This window comes from Anabrus simplex, chromosome 2 (assembly GCF_040414725.1).
Source record: "Anabrus simplex isolate iqAnaSimp1 chromosome 2, ASM4041472v1, whole genome shotgun sequence".
NCBI lineage: Eukaryota > Metazoa > Arthropoda > Insecta > Orthoptera > Tettigoniidae > Anabrus > Anabrus simplex.
The window spans coordinates 761,810,787-761,832,123 of record NC_090266.1 but is presented as its reverse complement, the minus strand read 5'-3'; the positions used below and the strand labels follow the sequence as shown (position 1 = coordinate 761,832,123).

Here is a 21,337-nt window from a genome sequence, read left to right as displayed (position 1 = left end):
AGGAAATTTTTCGTTAGATGTATACAAATCCAGTTCAAACTTTGTTTTGTAATGCGAGCTTAATCGCATTACCTAGTTCATGAGCAGACAAGCCGTGGCGTTTAATATCGCGTGTTGGTTTTCCCCCAACTGGTCGAATCGCCCTCCCACCCTGTCATGTCACGTGACGACGCAAGGTTTTGTTAGCGGTAAGTGTTAGTGCACTTATTTAGTGCCTAGCGCGCGGTTACTGTGAACAGTGTTCGTCTGTGCTGTACTGTATGTCACCTGCGGGAAATGTTCCCAGCCTGGACTGTAGTGTGGTTAAGTGTGTGTATATACAAATCCAGGTTTAACTTCGTACAGGGTTTTGAAACAGGTAAAGTAACATTCCAAAACTAGGAAATTAAGGTACAATGGAAAGTCCATATCTCGAATTACACCTGGAGCTAAATTTCATATCGAGTTATCGAAATATCAAGATATAGAGAATACCGTTTCTGAGCACGTATAGCACATAATTGAACCATATGTATCTGCGAGTTTATACTGGATATATTATGTTTGTTTGTATGTATGTATGTATGTATGTATGTATGTATGTATGTATGTATGTTTAGTCCTCAGCCCGAAGGCTGGTTGGATCCACGACAGTTCCGCCATCAGCTGTCATAGATGGCCTAGGCATCACTGAAGAGACGTGCTAGGGAAATGAGGAGTGATGTAGTTTCCCGTTGCTTTTCTCACCGAGCCAGAAGTTGATATTATATATCAGTCTGTCAAGCCCACTGAAATGCATGTACCAACCGACCCTATGAGCATTACTGGCATCTCTTATACCTCAGTCACTTTCAATTTTGTAAAAGCCAAGGATAAAGCTGAGACAGATCAATGAAAGTAACAAAATTGCTCTAGCCCATACCAGAAGACATAGTGCACTGTAAACACTAGGTCCTGCCAGCAAAGGCACACATTATGTTTAACAGTACTTAAAAATATAGAAACACAATCTTTTTTAAGGCATCACTTTAATATAATTCTCTACGACAGTAACTTTTTAAAAGACAGGATAAAGTGCATACAGTAGTGAAACAAAAAACATACCTCGGTTAACCAAACCAAATCCCATGGCGCAATAGCCCCGAAGGGCTATGGCCTACCAAGCGACCACTGCTCAGCCCGAAGGCCTGCAGATTGCGAGGTGTCGTGTGGTCAGCACGACCTCTATTAACACCTTTGGAAAAAATACCTTAGTCTCTTCTGTTTGTGATCGTTAAACTCTCCTCCCTTTACGTTGAAACTTCTTGTCAATACCACGCAGTCGAGATTCGTAAATGGAGCTTGTCATCCGCGACTTCCGGGGTTGCTTTCGTACGTGACCGGTAATTAATTCTCATCCGAGAAACAGCAGGGTTTCGCCGATTTTCCGATGATTAAGAGTTTCAGTAATTCGGTTACCGTCATATTAGCTCCCAGCGTCTTTTAAACCTTTCTTTACTTGTTAACTGTTCCTCACAAACCAGAAATGCTGTATTGCACACTTAATTCGAGTTACAGAGTATTTATGGCTTCAAAGGAAGACGCGCTTGCTTCGAGAAATCGAGAAATTCGCGTAACCGAATTTCGAGTAATAGATAAATAAATACACGTGAAGAATAGGACAAATGGCTGGGACATTTAAGTTACTTCGAGATACTGAAAACTCGAGTAATGGAGGTTCGAGATATCAAGGTTCGATTGCACTTTCATAGCTGTGAATGATCGGAAAATTTCTGTGAAACGACTTGGAAGTAAGAGTTTGTTGTTCCCATGCCGTATCATAGCGCCATCTAGACCCTGTCGACTGTGGTTTTCTTGTTATTTTCTCCGCACAAACTTCAGATTCAAGTCTTGATAGATATTTGTCAATCTTAATCACCAGTAATAATAATGTTATTTGTTTTACGTCCCACTAACTATTCTTTTACGGTTTTCGGAGACGCCGAGGTGCCGAAATTTAGTCCCGCAGGAGTTCTTTTACGTGCCAGTAAATCTACCGACACGAGGCTGACGTATTTGAACACCTTCAAATACCACCGGACTGAGCCAGGATCGAACCTGCCAAGTTGGGGTCAGAAGGCCAGCGCCTTAACCGTCTGAGCCACTCAGCCCGGCTTAATCACCAGTAACTCTGTACTGTACAATAATACTTAACACGGATACCGCAAATACACACACTCGGCGTATGGACTGAAAACCGCAATAGCCCTAGTATCCAAATCAGCAAGAGGAGCTGTGTAGTAAGTATTCAGAGGCGCGCAATAGCAGAGTGGCATGGTCACTGGCATCTCACATGGGTGGCTGTGATTTAGATCCCGGCCAGTTGAGGTAAAATCTCGGAAATTAGAAGTTATGCCCCCCTCGTTCGGATTCCACGTAAAACTACGTGCTTGCTTGCTTAGTAGGTGTATATAAGTGACCTGCGACAATTACGAGTAAATAAATACATACATAATATAAATAAAAATAGCTTTGTAAGTTCCCTAATGGTTATGGCCTCCTGCAGTACAGGGACAGTGCTCAGTTTAACTCATCGGATGAGTAGGTCCTGAGGAGCATTATTACATTGGTTAATTTCTGGTTTGTTTTGTGAAAATATTACTGCATATGTATAGTCTCATCTCCGAATGGTTGTTTCCTAGTTTGTTTTGTGAAATGTATTGCGGCATGTTGTACAGTTGTGCAATCGCACCTCTGAGTGTGTGGAATGGCGTCTTTCGAGGTCAACACTTCGCGAAAAGTTATTATTACATAACAAGTAGGGGTGAATTTAATTACGAATAGTGGATGATTTTACTTGGAAGCTACCCCTGTGGGTGGGGGACGCAGACGAAAATTACACCCATGGTATCCCCTGCCTGTCGTAAGAGGCGACTAAAAGGGGCGTGCAAGGGATAATTGAATTCGAGCCATGAGACTACTTGTAATTAGTACCATCACGCGAGGAACACCATGGGTCGCCTATACTTGCGAGTAGTAACACTATGTTGGGTACACAATAGGTTTGTGATTAATAGCAGCAGAGAGTGAATCTGCGTTGCCTGTGCTTAGTAGCCACTATGTGAGGAATACCACGCGATAGTATGAGTCCCTGTGATTAGTATACCTATGTGAGGAACTCCATGAGTTTGCGGTGCCTATGAGTGGCGCCGTAATGTGAGAAACACAATAGTTCTGCGTCACCTGTGAGTAGTACCACAATGTGTGGAACATCGTAAGTCAACGTTACTTATGATTAGTACCGCCACATGAGAAATGGGTGTACGTTCTTACGTTCCTAGCGATAAGTGCCGTTATGAGGGACCGTTGACCTGGATTTTTGACCCCTTTAGACAACAAGCATCATCGATTCTAGTCAGTGGATTAATTTTGGAATTATTTTTATCTTTCAATTCTGTGAGTTGGATCCGCTGATTATTTTACATTCATATTCATATATTCATTCTTCATCATCACGTTTTGAATTCTGGTCGGCGGATGAGTTTTGTACTTTTAAATTGTCTTTACATTTCGTACCAGTAGGGGCCGATCACCAAGATGTGAGGCCCCCTTAAACAACAAGCATCATCACCATAATCGTATCACTTGGAAGCCTGAAACTCAAATCAAACCCTGGCTTTAACGTACCACAAAGACAATGACGAAATTGAACGTATTCTTCTTTCTCTACTTCAAGCCCCGATAACAGATATAAACCAAACTCCATGGCGCAACAGCCCCGAAGGGCCATGGCCTACCGAGGAACGCTGCTCAGCCCGAAGTCCTGTCGACTCCGAGGTGTCGTACCTTTGGGACGACGAATCTTCTCAGCCGGTGATTCTAGACATTAATATTATTACACAGTTCAAACAAATAGGGGAACATATTTTGAACTTATGCCATGCTCCACAAAACAGTACCTCACACCCAGGTATATTACCAACAAAAACTTTTTGCTTTAGCGTTGAAGGATACAAAAGAACATAGATGGATACGCGTTCATTTTCAGAACACAAACGGAAATGTCCAAATAGGGGCGAAAACAAAGTGATAACAGTCATCCATTGTGGATTTTTATCACAGTTGGAGAACTTCAGTATGGTGTACGTCCTCTACGAGCATTTATCACAGCTTGGCACCTACGTGGCATGCTCCGTATAAGTCGACGGAGGTCAAGCTGCGGTATCACGTCCTATTCTTCATTGAGCCTGTTCGAGGTCATGGGGATTCTGTGGTGGAACAGGACGCCCACGAACACTTCTGTCAAGCCTACCCCACACATGCTGGATGGGATTAAGTTTGTGACTCACTGATGGCCATTCCAAACTCTTGAATGTCCAGTTTCGCAAGACAGCTCTGCTGATGCGCGCTGCATGAGCCCGGGCATTGTCGTGCATAAGTACGAATTCAGGGCCAACACCGTATGCAGCAACCAACACATGCTGTAGCAGTATCTGCTCGGTGTACCCCGCAGCGGTAAGATTACCGCGGATGACGTCAAGGTCCGTACGGCCATCAGTACTGCTTCCACCCCACATCATCACGGAACCTTGTCCGAATCGGTCACATTCCTGGGTACCATTTGGCATGTAATGCTCACCACGGCGTCTCTGTACACATTGACGTCCATCACGCTGTGTCAGGGGAAATCTGGACTCGTCTGTAAACAACACAGGTCTCCATTGGCGAAGTTGTCAGTTGACGTGGGTACGGGTATAGAGAAGGCGAACTGCGCGATACTGCTGCGTTAAACGGGACACTCGAACAGGACGTCTGGGTAGTAAAGACGCTTATCTTAACCTGTTCCTTACTGTCTGGTAAGACACCGGGTCTCCACTGACCCTCCTGAGGTCTTGTTGCAGTTATCTGGCAGTTGCTGAACGACGCCGCAAGGCACAGATTGTCTGATATCGATCATCCTGTGGGGTTCTCATGCATCCACGACCTTGTCTAACCCTCCTTGTAAACTGGCCTGTCTCCTTGTAGCGATTCCACATGCGTTGAATAACTGACGGAGAGACCTTGAGATCCACATCAACATGACGAAAAGTCCATCCTTTCTGGATCAAAGTGACGGCCCTTGCGACCTGAACCTCGTTAAGATGTCTCATGGGATGTGCTGGTTGACGTACAACGTGCTCAAATGACCGCAGTAGTCTGTGTACCTCACGACAGACGGACGCAGCGCTATTCACTTTGTTTTGCGGGGTCATCTGACAGTTTAATGCATGATTACGCCTACAGATGGAATATTACTTTGATTTGACATACCGCGCGTAGGTATGGTCTCAAGTATGTTGTATGTCCATTGGAACCCCATCTACCAAATTAACGTAAAATACAAGACGTTACAAAACATGTTTCCCTATTTTTTAGAACTGTGTATTATTATTATTATTATTATTATTATTATTATTATTATTATTTTGAAAGTTGCTTTACGTCACACCGACACAGATAGGTCTTATGGCGACGATGGGACAGGAAAGGGCTAGGAGGGTGAAGGAAGCGGCCGTTGCCTTAAGGTGCAGGCCCAGCATTTGCCTGGTGTGAAAATGGGAAACTACAGAAAACCATCTTCAGGGCTGCCGACAGTGGAGTTCGAACCCACTATCTCCCGAATACTGGATACTGGCCGCACTCAAGCGACTGCAGCTATCGAGCTCGGAAATATTATTATTATTATTATTATTATTATTATTATTATTATTATTATTATTATTATTATTATTATTATTATTATTAGTCAGTCGAAATAATTGTTGTAGTTCTGTTTTATATTGAATTTCATCCACGCGTATGAGAGTTTCTGCTTTGAAAATCTTGCAGGCATTTTCCTGGATTGGAAACTGAAGGATGGTTATCATACGCATGCGACGATGCTACGACCATATCCCAATAATTTTGATTATTATGTCATACGTTTCATTCCTGTCACTGCCCTTAATTAATGAAATCATTTGACTTTCTCTCTTGGATGCATAATTCAAGCAAGGACGGGAGGGATAATTCCACGTTCTTTCTTTGCGAACCTATGACGTGTTCATGCATTCCCCCCTCCCTGGTGATTCAATTGCACATGCAGCTTAACGAGCGTAACGATCTCTTTCCCGTCCGATATGGGAGATGGGGTAGTGTTATAACGCAATACCATTAACTCGGGCCAGGAACATATAAGCTGGCCTATAGAAGATTTTCTGCGTATCGTTAGAAGACAAGAGATTACGTGCCGTAAAAAGCACGGCGATAGCAATGCGTTCGGTACACATTCCTCTCCTTATCCTATTGTTTCGGGATCGAAATCACAACCGGTCTATTACCATTTAAGGGTCCTGGTCGGGAATGATCTTCGCCACTTTGTTTTCTTGACATTTTTCAAGACAAAATTAACGGTAAGCTGACGTCATTCCAAAACCATCCACATTTACGGACTTCTATACAATATTCTTAATGGTTTACCGCAGTGGTGTACCATTAGGGTACGTGGGATCGTCTTAAGGGGTTCGCAAATATATCTTAGCTTCTGTGAGCAGTTCAGTTAGAAAAAACGCTGAGCCTGCACATCTACATATATAAAATAAGAGTTTTGTCTGTACATTGCTCAGAATTTGAAAAGAATGGTATTTCTGTATCTGTCCAGTCCACAGTAACAAGGAAATGCTCTTTTTTTTCTTTTCCGTAATTTCTGTCTGTCTTTCTGTCTGTCTGTCTGTCTGTCTGTCTGTCTGTATGTATGTATGTATGTATGTATGTATGTATGTATGTATGTATGTATGTATGTATGTATGTATGTATGTATGTATGTATGTACACGCATTACTAGAAAACTACTAAAGGGAATTTAATGAAAATCGATATGCAAAGTCAGGGAATAAGTCGCTACAATCTAGGCTATAAATAACTGTATTCACGATTATAGAAATGGTAGTTTAGGGGAAGGCCTAAAATTTAATTTTCAAATATTTATGTTATTAGTGGTCCTATCTCAATCAAAATTGGTATGCGAAGTCGAAGAATAAGTCGCTAAAATCTAGGCTGTAAATAATTTTATTCACACTGAGTTAAATGGCAGTTTAGGGGAAGGCCAAACATTTAATTCTTAAATATTTACGTTACTAGTGGTTCTATCTCGATGAAAATTGGTGTGCTTAGTCGGAGGATGAGCCACTACAATCTAGGCTATAAATTATTTTATTCACGCCGAGTCAAATGGTAGTTTAGGGTAAGGCCTAAAATTGAATTCTCAAATATTTATATTATTCGTGGTCGTATCGATAAATACTACATAACCAAAGTTATATAAAATTAAATTTACAACCATTTATGTCTTATACATTTTTACCGTACCGGCTATGTTAACACACATATTCATTAATTTGTGATTTTGTTGCTAAGTCCATATCAACGCCGAGCCACGAGGAAATGGGTTAACAGAATTTAATAAAAATCGGTGTATAGAGTCGGGGAATTAGAAAAAACAGTCTAACCTATAAACAAATTTATTCACCCTGAATGAAATTGTAGTTTAGGGGAAGGCGAATAAAATGTAATTTCTAAATACCTACGTTATTGGTCCTATCGAAAAGTAATACATTACAAAAGTTTTAGAGAATACAATTTCCGGTCATTTATGTTTTATTAAGTTTTACCGTACCGACTATGGCAAGTATTTCAGAGTCGGAAGAAAATTAAATGTGAAGGCCTACAATATCGAAAGCGCATAACATTGATCAACATTGTCTCTTATGCTGCCTCTCAACTCCGATAGATGGGATTACTGCTGCGTACCGAGTATAACAGTCTGACTGAATATCGGCGGAAAATAGCTGGGGAGTTAGAAAACTTTATTTCCTCTGGTTCATACATTTTCTGATACAGCTGGTACGTAACCCACTGGTTCATCATAGTATTCCAGCTATTCGATCCCTACTCTGACGCGCTGTTTTGAATGAGCAGTGTTCATACTTAAGCCAGAGGCTCACGTAGTAGTAGTAGTAGTAGTAGTAGTAGTAGTAGTAGTAGTAGTAGTAGTAGTAGTAGTATGGCCTGGTCTAGAATAACAATTTACGTCTATTCCAAAATATAGCAACTAAATTCACTAAATAACTCAAAATTCAACCCTGAAAAGTGACGTTTCTTAAGAAAAGCTTCTTCCTCTTCACTTTTATTAAATTCATTTTATTCCAAACTAGCGAATGTACCCGTGCTTCGCTACGGTATTCTACATTGTATTCGAATATCGAAGTAAATAGTGTACATGCAGTAAATAAGATTGTTTTAAAATTGCATGTCTCTTATCGTTATCCGAGAAAGAGCATGGGGAGGTCCCCGTACGTTGTTTCCAATGTAAAGTGTTTGTTACGGATTTGTGATATAACGGCAGGCTCACTTGCCTACTGGCATTCACAATCGAGTTGGGAAGTTTACATTATAATTGCAGGCCCCATTGCCTACTACGCGGACAGAATCGATTTGGGGAGTTTTCGTTAAAATGGCAGCCCCCTTCCCTACTTCCAGACAGATTACAGTTGAGGGGTTTCTATTATAATGGCAGGAAATTACAATACTATCACTCGAAATTGAGTTGTGCAGTTATCATTATATTGCCAGGCACATTTTCCTACTGCCAGCCAGCTTACTGCCAGTCACACCAACTTGGTGAGTTTCCATCAAAATAGCAGGCCACTATGCCTAATGCCAGTCACATTTTAGATGAGGACATTTCTTTATAATGGCGGGCACCCTTGCCTACTGCCAATCACAATCGGGTAGGGGAGTTTTAAACAAAACTGCATGCTCACTTGCCTTCTGCAAGTCAAATCGAGAAGGGAACTATTCATTACAATTATAGGCCTTCCTTACTAATGACAGTTACACAGGAGTTGGAGAAGGAACCCTTTCCTACTGCCAGTCAAAGTCGGTGTGGGGAGTACTGATTACAATAGCAGACCCACCCTTTCTCGATCGCTAAAAGTCGACATCAGTGAATACATATATATCGACATACGAAAGTATATGCGTGTTTGCAATATTGAAGGCCTTCATTTACAGATTAACTGCTACTAAACGTACGTCATATCGACAAAGGATTATACCATAAGACACGCCGGATTTAGTGGCCTAAATGGCTGGTCCTATGATATGTCATCTATTCTTGGGTCAGATTGAGTTAGAAACGTGGAACAGGGTAAAGGTTTTGTAAGATTATCTCACATTACATTACTTTTCGGATAATTATGTGACAGCTACATACACAGCATTTGGCTCCCATATGGCTACTCGGTGGGCCAATTTTCGTGAAGAGTTTGATGATTCTGTATTTCATATAAGTAATCGAAAGTATGAATTATGCATGTGAAAATTCCAAATTGACTTAACATCGATTGACAGAGAAAAAACAAACGTAAAAGGGATACAGATACGGCAAAAAGTCATAAGACCAAGGTTGTAAATCATTCCAAATTGAACGGAGATTGTGCAATCCGTTATGTGATAGGAATTTTCGAAGGTCTGCACCATCATTAAAATTGCCTGCATATTTCGATATTCTTCGGGGATAAAAAGTGAAAAATTTAATGATCTAGGATGTTTTCCGTTCGTTACAGGCTAAAACGTATAATTTTGTCAAATTTCAATTATCTTCTTTTTCTTCTGGCAGATTATTCCGCAATCTGGATTTTGGGCGAGGCGGGTAAAAATTAGGACTTTCAGGAAACTAAACCAAAAATTATGGAGATGGTCATTATTACCCCTTAAACGGAAAGCTGTACGAAAATTTCGCCAAAATAGTCAGTGTAGTGGCACACAGTCGTTACGATTTGATTTATATAAATAAGGAATCTGCTCCATGTAAAACACCTTTGTGGCTATGTCCGCTGGACTTAACCTGCAAAACTGATCATTCATGGTATCTCCGTTATTAATCCTCCTGACGAAAAAATGCACATGAAAAAAAGGTTTAGAGGTGGAATTCCATCACATTTGGTCGATTTCCAGTCAGGTTGGTCTTGTTCTGTATATATTGTGGAAGAGTAAAATCACCATATCGGTTCCCTATAAACCGCCAGTCCATTCCGGAACATGAAATGATATTTACGTTTAAAACCTACCTTTGGACAGGTGGATGCTAAATATAAATTTTGGTTCGAATGTCTTCAGTAGTTTTCAAGTTCTAAGGAATACGCTTTACACGCACCCGCTCGTGAGTTAAGTCCGATGAGACTTGTACAGAAAAACGGTCCGTTAATGACATCTCCCTTATCAATCCTCGTATCGAAATGATGCACATGAGAAAAAAGGTTTAGAAATTAATTTCTACCAAGGCAGGTAGATTTAAAATAACGTTGGTTGTGTATATTTTGTGGAAGTGCAAAATCCTGTTTCGGTTTCGTATAAACCCCCAGTCAGTTCAGGGATTTAGAAACAATATTTGCCCTAAAACCTGTCAAGGACAGGCGTATTCTAAATATGAGTCTTGGTGGAAATACATCCAGTAGTTTCTAGCACTCACGTACATACGGCGTAATTAAGGAAGAAAATAATACAGTTAAGAAAGTTGAAACTAATAGAAAATGAATTATAACTGAGGACAGCCGGATAACGACAAATATGTAAATGGAAAGTGAATGTATTGGAAAATCAAATGCCCCTCAATAAATTATGCTAGTGTGAGTTATGGATATAATAAAGCGGTAACAGAGGAGAAATTTAGGTCCAGTGATTCCTAGGTAAACAAATAAGAAGATGACTAATGGTGTTATTACTTAATCTATTCGAGGGCGGTTATAACAACCAACGATATTCCGCCAATATCCCGCAGGTAGGCTGATTGACGCCTCTCTTGTTTTCTACCCAAGGAACAACCACGAATTTAAAAGCATGATGAGAAAAATGGCAATACGTTACTTCCCTGCTGGCATGCAGTCAGAAACTTTGCCATGGTAACCTGTAGGTTCGTTGTCGGTCTGTCTGTCACTCAATGCAGAGCATGATACCAGCGGAAAATTGTAAATTTCTCCGTCATGTGAAGAGTAAGGTAAATTATGAACATAACGAAAGTTGTTTATAATGAAGAGACGTTTCCCGTACGGTAAACGAAGTTTACAGAAAATCAATAGTATAAGAGAAAATGGAGGAAAACCATTCTGGTTTTCCTCTAAACCCCCGTCTTTTCAAAGATTTTAAAATGATATGCATATCGAAACCTTCATCGGGATGAGTATACTCTAAATATGAAGTTTGGTTGAGATCTATCTAGCCGTTTCGACGTGATGGTGGAAAAACCATTCTGGTTTTCCTATAAACCCCCCGTATATTCAAAGATTTTAAAATGATATGCATATCGAAACCTTCCCCGGGATGAGTATACTCTAAATATGAAGTTTGGTTGAGATCTATCCAGCCGTTTCGACGTGATGGTGGAAAAACCATTCTGATTTTCCTATAAACCCCCGTCTTTTCAAATATTTTAAAATGATATGCATATCGAAACCTTCCCCGGGATGAGTATACTCTAAATATGAAGTTTGGTTGAGATCTATCCAGCCGTTTCGACGTGATGGTGGAAAAACCATTCTGGTTTTCCTATAAACCCCCCGTATATTCAAAGATTTTAAAATGATATGCATATCGAAACCTTCCCCGGGATGAGTATACTCTAAATATGAAGTTTGGTTGAGATCTATCCAGCCGTTTCGACGTGATGGTGGAAAAACCATTCTGATTTTCCTATAAACCCCCCGTCTATTCAAAGATTTTAAAATGATATGCATATCGAACCTTCCCCGGGATGAGTATACTCTAAATATGAAGTTTGGTTGAGATCTATCTAGCCGTTTCGACGTGATGGTGGAAAAACCATTCTGGTTTTCCTATAAACCCCCCGTATATTCAAAGATTTTAAAATGATATGCATATCAAAACCTTCCCCGGGTGAGTATACTCTAAATATGAAGTTTGGTTGAGATCTATCTAGCCGTTTCGACGTGATGGTGGAAAAACCATTCTGGTTTTCCTATAAACCCCCCGTCTATTCAAAGATTTTAAAATGATATGCATATCGAAACTTTCCCCGGGATGAGTATACTCTAAATATGAAGTTTGGTTGAAATCTATCCAGCCGTTTCGACGTGATGTTGGAACAGACAAACAGACAGACAAACAGACAAACAGACACGAAACGTAAAAACCACCGATTCGGTCTTGAGTTGACCTAAAACGGATAAATATCTGAAAAATTGGCAAAACAAAAAAAATTACAGACAGCGGAACCCCTACAATTTTATTTATATAGATTAGCAGTGAAAAAGGGGTTTATCCTCTGGCTTGGAGGAATAATTTGCCTCGAGGTCAGATAGATTTTCTGCCGCCAGTGTAGTGAATTAAGATTTTCCGACTCATCGGGTACTCGTAGGAAACAGATTAGTAAAAGGGCATAGTTTTTGCCCTGGGAGACTCCTCTATTTGATCTCCTCCACGCCGAAAATATAGGAAGAGTGTTCACGGATCACGGCTGTCTGCGGCTTTCATCATTCCAGCTCTGGAACTTTGGACTGTTAGATCGGCAGCGTAGTCCTGTTCGTTAAAAGTGAGAATATGTGTGGTTTTTCATTTGATCGAGTGTTTCATATGAAGGTATTGAATTTAATCGCGCCATTTCTACTGACATTATTGCAATGGCTTATGTTCATTTTAGTTGGAAAAACCACCAAGACAGTCTTTCAGAGGATGTAAAAATGCAAGTGGAGAGTGAGTGTTTACCATTATAATGAAAACTCCCTAATCTGATTGTGATTGATGGTAGGCAAGCGGGCCTACCATTACAATGAAAATTCCCTAACTCAGTCTTCATATGAGAAAAGACGTTTGGTGACTTCCCCGTCGAGTTTGTAGGGTAACGTTAAGAGCTATGCAATTCAATAAAATCTTGCTCACAACGCGTACACTACCAAACCTAGAATTCTGTATACAATGTAAAATTCCGTAGCGAAGCACGGGTACATCAGCTAGTTTTCAATACAATCTTGGTTTAATTTAGTGTTTTTGTCTACCACTACAAAGAGCCCCCTTTTCGAACTGTTCGTTCTAAAATATGTGTCAGTTTATACCTCCACCGAACGAGTAGCGGTTAGGGGCACGCAGCTCTGAATTTGCATCCGGGAGATAGTGGGTTCGAGTACAACTGTCGGCAGCCCTGAATATTGTTTTCGGTGGTTACCCATTTTCACACCAGGTAAATATTGGGGCTGTGCCTTAATTACGGCCACGGCCGCTTCCTTCCAACTCCTAGCCCTTTTCTATCCCATCGTCGCCATAAAACCTATTTATGTCGGTACGACGTAAAACCACTAGCAAATAAAAAAGTTTGTACCTCCCATTGGCTAGGTATAGGCTATAAAACTGCTTGTTTACGCTGCATTGTTTTTTTAAAATTTTCTTTCAAAATCAACTCATTCACTTAACTTTCTTCAGTAGGAGTGTATATAGTTCAATTGTAATTGTTGCATTAATAATACTTGTATGTATGTCGTTGGTAGGCAATGAAAACCTCGAAATTCACTCAAGAGAAAAACATGTTTCCCCATCTGTCTTGTCAAGGCTTGAAGCGTTGCCTGAGGAGGAAACACGAGACTCCTATTGTCGAATAATTGGGCTTTCATTAAACAATGAAAATGCCGCGAACAGGTCTCCGGCCATTGCTGACCGCTCAGCTTTTTTGCTTCTTCTATAAACTTTACTCCGAAGGAATTATGAGGTATTCTTGCCCAGTGACGATTGTATACAATACGTTATTGTAATTACTAGAAAACAGGGAGGTGTTGTGGCTACCTGCAAGCCTGTCATCCCGGAGACCGGATTTGATTCCTGGTGTTGCTGGGGTAGGATTTTCGGTAAAAAAAATCCCGTAGTGTCAGGAAGGGCGTGTTACCTTAAAGCCCCGGCCAGAACTCTTTCAAGCCTCAGTGCGTGCAGGGACCATTGGCAAGCGGAATAATCTTCGGAAGATGTTGATGACGATTGTAGCAAATATTATTTTAAATCCAGCAATAATCACTTGTTATTTCTGGTATAATCACCATATACTCGTACTTCGAGGGTACGAAGGTAAAACAATTGGATTTTGGGGGTACGATAACCAAAAAGTATGAATACCACTGGTTTAACGTCTCTCTCTAACACACAGAGGTTTTCGGTGACTACGGGAAAAAGTGGTCGTGGCCAAAATGAAGATACAGACTCGCTATTTTCCTGCTGAGAAAATGGAAGAAAATATCGGAAAACACCGTCATGATTGATGACGGTGGATTTCAAACCCACCAACTACCGTATGCATTGAAATGTTATTTATTTACTTATTTAGCGTATTTCTCAGGTCGCTGGAGCTACCAAGGCTCATTTTGACTTTTTTCTTGGGGCTGAGGTCGGCTGCTCTTCCTGAAGCCACGAGATTTTTGAGATGAAAATCTCATCTCAAAATCAACCGGGATTAGTGCCTCAGCCGTCCGCTTCCGTAGCGTAACGGTTAACACTATTAGCTGTCGTCCTCCGGAGCCCGGGTTCGATTCCCGGTACTGCCAGTAATTTAAGAATGGCACGAGGGCTGGTACGTGTTTAAAATGGTACGTGCAGCTTACCTCCATTGGAGGTATGCCTGAAAAGAGCTGCAACACCTCGGGTCGAGGACATGAGTTTACTTTAGTACCTCAGCCTTCCGGATGGGAAGGCAACGAGTAAGTCACTGAACTATTCATGGTCCCTATTATCATTATTATTATTATTATTATTATTATTATTATTATTATTATTATTATTATTATATTATTGAAAGTTGTAGACGAATATACCGACCTCGATAGCTACAGCTGGGGCTGTACCTTAAATGAGGCCACGGCCGCTTCCTTCCCACTTCAAGACCTTTCCTGTCCCATCGTCGCCATGAGACCTATCAGTGTCGTTGCGACGTAAAGCAGCTTGCAAAAAAAATACGAATATAACCCAATCTAGGAAGCCAAACGTAATGGCCGAGAGGATTCATCGTGCCGACCACAGGACACCTCACAATCTGCAGGCCTTTAGGCTAAGTGTGGCTCTTGCGCGCTGGGGCTTGGTTTGTTTTATACGCGTATAAAGTCATGTATTACTTTCTCCGTAGAAAAATGATACATTAAACCCACCTGGGCGTGGTAATGACTACATTAAACCGAAAATGTTCAATGCATCGTTAAATATACCACATCATGCAGTTGTCTGTGAGGCTCACATGGCTTCTGGTTATGTGAACGAATCTGATGCACTAAATGTCACTGTAATATTTGCCCCAAATTTTACACATTCTTTGAGTAAAGGCAATTATTATCTTCCGTTTGGCACAAATAATACAGTGACATTTCGTGGATCGAATTCGTTCACGTAACCACCACTACGACTTAAATGATTTTATTTCGTATCGTGATGGGGCATGGTGGGGCCCTTGGGTGGTAACCCAGTCTCTCAGGCCAGAAGCCCCTTTCTGTAACTACTGTCGGGATTTTGAAAATGTTTTCTTAATTAAAAACTAATCATATTTAGAGAAAAAATGTTTCATATACAATTTCAGATTATATTTCATTTTTGTTGTCAGTAGACATTGTGTTAAAAGTAATGTAGTTTGAAATAATATATGAATATTTTTATTTAAGAAAGCACTTTTCATTCAAAAATCCTTGGCGCGGCGCGGCCCTGGCTAATGACGTTGCTTATTGCACTATGCCGGGCTGAGTGTCTCAGATGGTGAGAGTGGTGGCCTTCTGAGCCCAAGTTGGCGGGTTCGATCCGCCCCGGTGATATTTTAAGGTGCTCAAATACGCTATCCTTGTATCAGTACCGGCACGTAAAATAACTCCTGCGGTATAACATTCCGGTTCCTCAGCTTCGCCGAAAATTGTAAATGTTGTTAGTGGGACTTAAAATCAATATCACTATTATTTCATGTAGAATAATGAATGACAGTATATAGAGCGCATGGAGATACGGCAGACACCAATTGATACTGACTTTGCCGCTCACGTCCGGTTAAGCAGTACTGGCAATGCCACATCCTGGAAGCCTTTCGCTTTTAGGCCAACTTACCACATCGAGGTGCCTCATCTTCCCTAACACAGCTGTGTTCACTCTGTGCCGAGACGTAAGAACTCTGTCACAATATTTGGGTATAAGCGATACGGGAAAATTGGATTCTATCACCTTGGATTCGTCCTTAGCTGTTGCTGTTGGAGTGGCACATTACTTGATTACAAACAGAGTCCGGAAAGATCTCTGTTAATTGCTTCGGAACAAGTTTCTCTTACGCCGATCGAACGACACGCTTAAGCCTACGCACTGGTTGTAAAAATATATTTTTTTACAAGTTGCTTTGCGTCGCACCGACACAGATAGCTCTTATGGTGACGATGAGAAAGGAAAGGGCTAGGAGTGGGAAAGAAGCAGCCGTGGCCTTTATTAATGTACAGCCCCAGCATTTGCCTGGTGTGAAAATGGAAAACCACAGAAAACTATCATCAGGGCTGCCGGCAGTGTGGTTCGAACCCACTATCTCCCGAGTACTGCATACTGGCCGCACTTAAACGACTGCAGCCATCGAGCTCGATACAAAAAGATTGTAACCGGCCTCAACCTGAAGGCTCTACAAACAACACCTTTACAAGTATTCGGGCACTTTACAAGTATCTGGGAACATTTTCTTAAAAAAAAAAATGAGTCCCTGTCATAAACGCAGAAGTTATTCAAGGATTTGTCATGTCATATAATGAGTTTCTCCTTTTATTGATGACAGAACGTGGCGTTATTCGTTTTATGTCCCACTAACTAATTTTGCGGCTTTTGGAGATGCCGGGTTTCCGAAAGTTTGTTCCGAAGGAGTTCTTTTACGTGCTGATAAATCTTTCGACACGGGTCTGACATATTTGAGGACCTTCAAACACCAACGGACTGAGCCAGGTTTGAACCTGCCAACCTAGGCTCAGAAAGCCTTAACCGTCTGAGCCATTCAGCCAGGCACTCTTTCTTAAGAAATAATTGCATTGACATGTCGGAAGTCATGGGACAACAGTACTTAAAGGTAATATTCATCGGTGCCACCGTGCTTTCTCGCCTTGGAAGTGCCCAGACTAGTATCATGTGTGATCTGGTATCTCGAGAGTGAGTGTAAACACCGTCTGTGCTAGTCGTGGCAAGGCTGCGTGAAATATGGTCTTTAAAACAGAGCATGATGGTGGGGGCCAGGCGAATGAAACATTCCATCGTTGTGATTGGGCGGAAATTTCCCATCCTTTGATCGACGCTGTCACGTATGTAGCGGGAATACCTCATGGAAGGCATTACCACCCTCTGTGAACAGCGCAGTCGCCAACCACGGATGCTTAATCATCGCGATTTGCGGCATCTGGCTAGAATTGTCCGTGCTAACAGACAAGCCACACTGGCTCAAATCACAACATTCAAATCGGGATGTACCAGACGCATATTCAGCAGGAGTTCAGTGCAGTGTTCTTTAACTTCAGTGGTATATGGGAGTAGAAGACCTACCTGACTGCCCACGTTAACACCACGACACCAGGCCTAGCGTTTCAACTGGGCGCAAGACGTTGCTAATTGGACCCTGGAGGACTGGTGACACGTAGTTTGGTCCGATGAATAACTGTTGCAGTTATGTAGAGCTGATGGTAGGGTTCGGATATGGCGCAGGCCCCATGATGCCCTGGACCCAAGCTGTCAACAAGGCACCATACAAGCTGCTGGTAGCTCCATAATGGTGAGGGGTGGGTTCACGGCAAACGGACTGGATCCGCTGAACCTCTTAACTGGTCTCTGACTAGTGACTCCTACGATGAACTCCTTGGTGACCATTTGCTGCCCTTTATGGTCTTCAAGTATCCGATGAGATGTTCCAGCAGGATAATGCACCATGTCATCGGGTCCATGCTGTCCATTATTGGTTCGAGGAGCGTTCTGGAGCGTATCAACGATTGCTGTAGCCACCTCGTTCACCTGATATTAACCTTGTCCAGCATTTATGGAACATAGTGGTGTGGTCCATTCACACCCAAGACCCTGCTTCTACAAATAGCAGAATGCAGTGTGTAGCTTACAAACGGCATGGGTCAGAATGTCTGCACAGGTGTTTCTTCCATTTGTGGAATAGATACCACGATGAGTTGCTGCGTTTGGCCGAGCTAGAGGACGGCCTACACGATACTATATACTACACCTCTACCCTATAACTCTTGGCATGCCAGTGTAATATTTAATAATCATTATACTGTATACGTCAGAAGGGGCTCTGGAACGTCTCACGGAAGAGCGATAAATGTATGTACTATCATAACTTCAGTGACCACAAATAAATAAGATATTACTTTTCTCGGAGTCAGGTAATAAAAAACGTAGGTAAATATAGACAAATAAATGTACACTTTAAGAATAAATAAATAAATAAATAAATAAATAAATAAATAAATAAATAAATAAATAAATAAATAAATAAATAAATAAATAAATAAATTATTAATTAATTAATTAATTAATTAATTAATTAATTAATTAATTAATTAATTAATACAACTTAAGTAAAACAAACACAAAATTATCTTTTCCCCAACATACAGTGTGATATTTCTACTTCCGTTTCGATTGTTTTTACTCCACAATTCTTTAGTTATTTGGTCTCCTCACTGTGTCAGGCTGGTTTCATGAGAGCTGCCCATCAAACCAGCAACGGTAGAATATACTGACCACGGGTGAGGCCAATGCCACCTATGGATATTGCTCAGTTTGCCATACATGTCCTTGGCTTCCAATGCAACTGCAATGAGCAGTGTTTCTAAGTAGGTCAAAGGCGAATGACACTATTATACGTAACGCTTTTGTTGTAGATAATAAAACTTTCGACTATAGGACATGTTTTTGCAAGTTGCTATGGCGATACAGGACATTTATCTGTAAGTTAGTAGTTGAATTATTTGGTAGGGCGTGGCTATTTCTACCAGCTTCATGAAAGGTGAATCTATCAATGTACATATAGTTTACTAGTAAAATATTACGTATGTTTGTTCTGTATGTGTTTGGGTGTGTGTCACAGAGTACGGCTTGATGTACGCTCTAATAATGGCGGACAATGCTCTGCAGTAACAGCATTGATTTTCAAGTTCTCTAGTATAGCATGATCCGGTTTGGTGTTGTGTACTTGCATGCCCTACTAATGCGAACTAACTGCTAACCCCTCCCTGTGTTTCTTGCAGAGGCTGACTACACGCTGGATGATTCATTCTGGAACGAAGAGAGCCCTGTCGGTGAGTTTGCTTCTCCATGTCTGTCACTTACTGCTGTATTTATTACATGTACGTTCCTGTAAAGAATTATATACTTAATATGGCCTACAGAAAGCACAGAAAAATATTCCTGAATATACGATGCACGAAAATAGCGGTAGTATTGTGAGAGAAATCGGATTAATCTGTGGCTAGACTAACTCAACGAGTTCAGCAACTAATGGTATGCTGTGAGATTGAATCTGCACCCACATACTGTGGCACGAACATCCCACTAAGACCCCTGGACTGCCAAAACGACTGATGTACAGCCTATGGCGGATTGCCATGTGGTCGATGTGGTGATTTCCTCAGCAGTATTGCTTGGGTTTCCTAACCGCTCCCTCCCATTTCAGACAGCATCTCGACTGATCTCGTATCTTTCGATGAGACGGGAATCCATCCCGGGCCCTCCAGGTTAGAGGAAGACACGCTTCCCCAACACCAGAAAGATTGAACCTGTAGGTGTACACCGTATTACCTGTATATTTTCGGGGGGATTTACTGTACACAGTGTGTAAAATTGGTGGACTCCGCCACATATTATCTTAAACAATCACTGGACATGGAGGTCGCGAGGATGGTTGCTGATGTGAGGAGGTGGGAACAATCCTAGGCTTTGTATTGAATAGATAAAGGTTAAGTTTGATATGAATGCTTTGGATGAAGCTCGGCACATTAATCGACTTCGATATTGGGAATCGTGTGTGACGAGTGATAAACACGAGATTATCTAGTAAGTCAAGGAACTCTGCTTTGGTACGGGGAGGTGTTAAGAGAAGCATAGGGAGACCTAAGGAATGATGAGTGGAATTCATAGTAAATTATTTCGAGATAGAAGCTGTTGAAGCTATGGGTGCAACAAATAAGCTGGAATTGTAGGCAATTATAGACCATTTATTCACCGTGGCTTGCAGACTGAACGTTGGCAATTATAAGTCTATAACGAAAATGTATCTATGTATGCATGCCTTTGTATGAATAAAACGAAGCCTTGTTGTGGGACGCATCCTTGTCACATATTTACATAAAATTATATATGCAGACGAGTGGCATATGCACATAATCACTGCGTAAATATCAACAATATAGCCCAGACTGAATTTCAAGGCAATGGGAACAAAAGAATGAGTTCTAACATCATGTTATTCTTAGACAAACATACTAGAGTTTTACACGTATTTACCGATTCCGTGAATATATTAAAAAGAAGGTACTGTGATATCCACTCTCACGACGTGGCAACATCATATGTGCTTCTCAGCCAATCCAAGGGATAACTGGTAAAATATCCTGAGCCTATCGCTCTTCCACCATCCAGCAGCGCACCAAACTAGAGCATTCTGCTGTTTCAAATATATTCAAAAGCCTTGTTGGCTGGCTACTGAATTCTCACTTGGTTGAATATGACAATTCCGTAAATTCATCGTTCATGGAATCATCCAATAAGGACCTCTCCTTTGTGATTGATCTGTCATATTCCAAAGTTGGAGCTGTAAGTGGAAAATCAACTAAGCTACACGTTCGTCTACTTAGCGCCCCTGTATTGTACTCTCCTATTTCAAGGTGCATATGAACTGAAAGATCATCTCCGGTGTAACAGAACTCCTCCTGTTGATAATGTGGATTATTAAGTTTAAAAAGTGTTAAGGGAAGCGGTTATCACTGCTTTATTTCCAGGGGATATAAATGAATTGTCTGCATAAATGTTATAATAATTAGAACAAGCAGTGCGACTGTGCTCCAGAAAAAGTATGCTCTGGTTTCTTCTGTGTTTCTCTCTGGAAAGTTTGATTCTCGACTCACCGTCGCATGGTATACTTGATAACCTTATGTTAGCAAGCAAGTTAGCGTGTAATTATACGTGGCTGTTAATATCGTGATCATAACCGCGGTATCCCACTGGAATATAATGGATGTTTCATTGCAAAATTCTCACGTGCATTGACTGGAATTCGAACCGGGCCCTCTGTGGATGTTTGTATTTTTCTTAATGC

The 21,337-nt window shown here is 41.2% G+C and overlaps 1 protein-coding gene across 1 annotated transcript in view; it reads left to right on the top strand.

Moving 5' to 3' along the window:
- Window positions 1–265: 265 nt before the first annotated feature.
- The window catches only part of mmd (mind-meld), a 1,597,006-nt gene continuing 1,575,934 nt past the window's right edge, over window positions 266–21,337 (top strand). Inside the window, exons 1-2 of the mRNA XM_068225859.1 lie at window positions 266–358; window positions 19,272–19,322. Coding sequence (XP_068081960.1) covers window positions 277–358; window positions 19,272–19,322 — 133 coding nt within the window. The 5' untranslated portion in view covers window positions 266–276. The remainder of the gene's footprint in view (window positions 359–19,271; window positions 19,323–21,337) is intronic.